The sequence below is a fragment of the Homarus americanus genome, unplaced genomic scaffold, assembly GCF_018991925.1.
Source record: "Homarus americanus isolate GMGI-L3 unplaced genomic scaffold, GMGI_Hamer_2.0 scaffold10884, whole genome shotgun sequence".
Taxonomy (NCBI): Eukaryota; Metazoa; Arthropoda; class Malacostraca; order Decapoda; family Nephropidae; genus Homarus; species Homarus americanus.
Window position 1 is genome coordinate 165,001 of NW_024741981.1, and position 2,110 is coordinate 167,110.

At 40.0% G+C, this 2,110-nt stretch overlaps 1 protein-coding gene across 1 annotated transcript in view; it reads right to left on the reverse strand.

The window, feature by feature from the left end:
- LOC121876428 (N-acetylgalactosaminyltransferase 6-like) overlaps positions 1–1,813 on the reverse strand; it is a gene marked incomplete at its 5' end in the record, with an annotated part of 53,658 nt that extends 51,845 nt beyond the window's left edge. Inside the window, 3 exon segments of the mRNA XM_042381508.1 lie at positions 1,116–1,226; positions 1,229–1,281; positions 1,594–1,813. Coding sequence (XP_042237442.1) covers positions 1,116–1,226; positions 1,229–1,281; positions 1,594–1,813 — 384 coding nt within the window.
- Positions 1,814–2,110: the final 297 nt, after the last annotated feature.

The window sequence follows — 2,110 nt, forward strand, 5'->3', positions numbered from 1 at the left end:
GAGAGCATTTTTGGAAACATTTTTGCACAAACGTTTATCATGTTCAATTCATCCGTTAGAAATCGCCGAACACTTTCCCTGTCTAATTTAACTTTCTCAGCTATTGCTCGAACACCCAAACTGCGATTTTTCTAATCACATCTCGTACTTTTTCAATGTTGTCATCGGGAACTGCTGTTTGTGGACGGCTGGGCGGTCATCATTTTTTTCGGTTTCTCTGCCATCCGAAAATCGTTTGTGCCATTCCAAAAGCGTGCAAGAGACTTGCAATCTTCACCGTAAGCCTCAGTCAATAATTGAAAAGTTTCCGTAGCAGATTTCTTAGATTTAACGAGAAATATGATGCTAACTCGTTGTTCAGTTTTGCAGTACGACATTTTCCGACCGAGCACAAAAACACGTCTAGACTATACTACCTGACGGTGCCCTTTGAGACACAGGTTACCACAGGGGTGTAGGAACACATTTCTGCAACTGTACCATATGAACACTTTAAATGTACAAAGAGTCAAACCATCCTCTCCCAAATGTGATGGGTTTCAGCCAGGCAGTCTCTCAGCTGACTCAGAGACGTGTGTGAGTATACCATGATGTCGGGGGAGGGAGTGCAGCTGGGTGGCGAGTTGGTGACACAGTTACAGCCCAATGCCCCCACAAATATGTTCACTCCACAAGTGATAAACATGCTGAGCTAGCGAGATGCTGGGATGGTTTGGCTCATGTGAGAGCAAGACCCAAGCGTAAGGGCAATTCAGGGGGTCAGACACATATAAGCGAGGTCGTGTACTATGGATACGCGTAGCCTGTGACCCTATTGTATATAATAATATAATACTGTAAGTTTTTTGTTATGGTCTTCGATGTATTACAGTTAATTCCTTCATTTAATTGCATGACATAAAGGATATATCATATTTGTTACACACTGCTTCACACAATCAGAAATACCAATCCTACCAAATGAACACGACTTCAGTCACAGTGGTCAATTTGAAGGTCATTAGGACCAAGGGTGAAGATCCCTTTTTCTGCTGACTACAAGTTTAGGGATACCAGTACACGAAGGAGACCACTTAGACTATATCAACATTAAAAAGCAGTTTAGAATTGCAGACCTTTTGTGCTGGCATCATCCACAAGAATGACCTCAAGAAGAAGAGAGTCTGGTGAGCGGTTGATCGCAGAAATAGCTGTGCGTAGCAGGGTTGTCCAGTGCTCATTGTGAAAGGTACTACTACTGATGCTGTTGGTAAATAGTTTAAATAAACTTTTTCCTTACATCTGAAAAGAAAAAGTATAATATAATAATGACCAGGCAGTTATTGGCTAGAAGCATATTCTTATTCAACTCGAGTACCAGTTGCCAAGTTATGAAGCTGACTGTGAACTGTTGATGGTCAGACAGATAAGAGTGATTACTACTATACAGTTCAAATAAAGTACCAGTTACCAAAATATGAAACAGACTGTGATTTGTTGATGGCCATATTTTATTTATGGGATGGAGGGGGGTGTACAATGAATATAACACTACTTGTCTCAGAGTATATTAAATGCAGTAATAGTAATATAATACCTGCATGGTAAACTTACTTTGGGTGGCGGATGTCCTGCAGAGAGCGGTTCAGAGCTATATCATCAGAGCCCGCAGCATTAAACCCATTAACCTTGTACAGTTGGTCCTTCTCATTCTGATATTTTGAGGGGAGATTATAGGCTTGACCTTGCTCTCCTGGACCATGCTGCTGACTCTCTGCTGCTAACCGTGCATGGTCATGCCAGTCCTTGTATCCTATGGGTGCTTCTATTTCATCTGTAATGTTAAGAGGCAACATAATTTCAATATACAAATACTGTACCTGTATACAACATAAGCTGATACGGATTTTACCGATACATACAATAAGCCTGCATGATGAAGTGTTCAGAAACTGTCAAAGGACAATTTAGTCAAAAATGGAAACAATAGAATAACTCAGCACTATAGTAAAGAACTAATGGAAATGTTTGACTAAAGAATAAAAAAGTGAATAAAATGTAAGGTGAGAAAACCTTTGGAAAGATTGATGGATGGAAATATTAAAGACTTAAGAAGCATATGATGAATTAT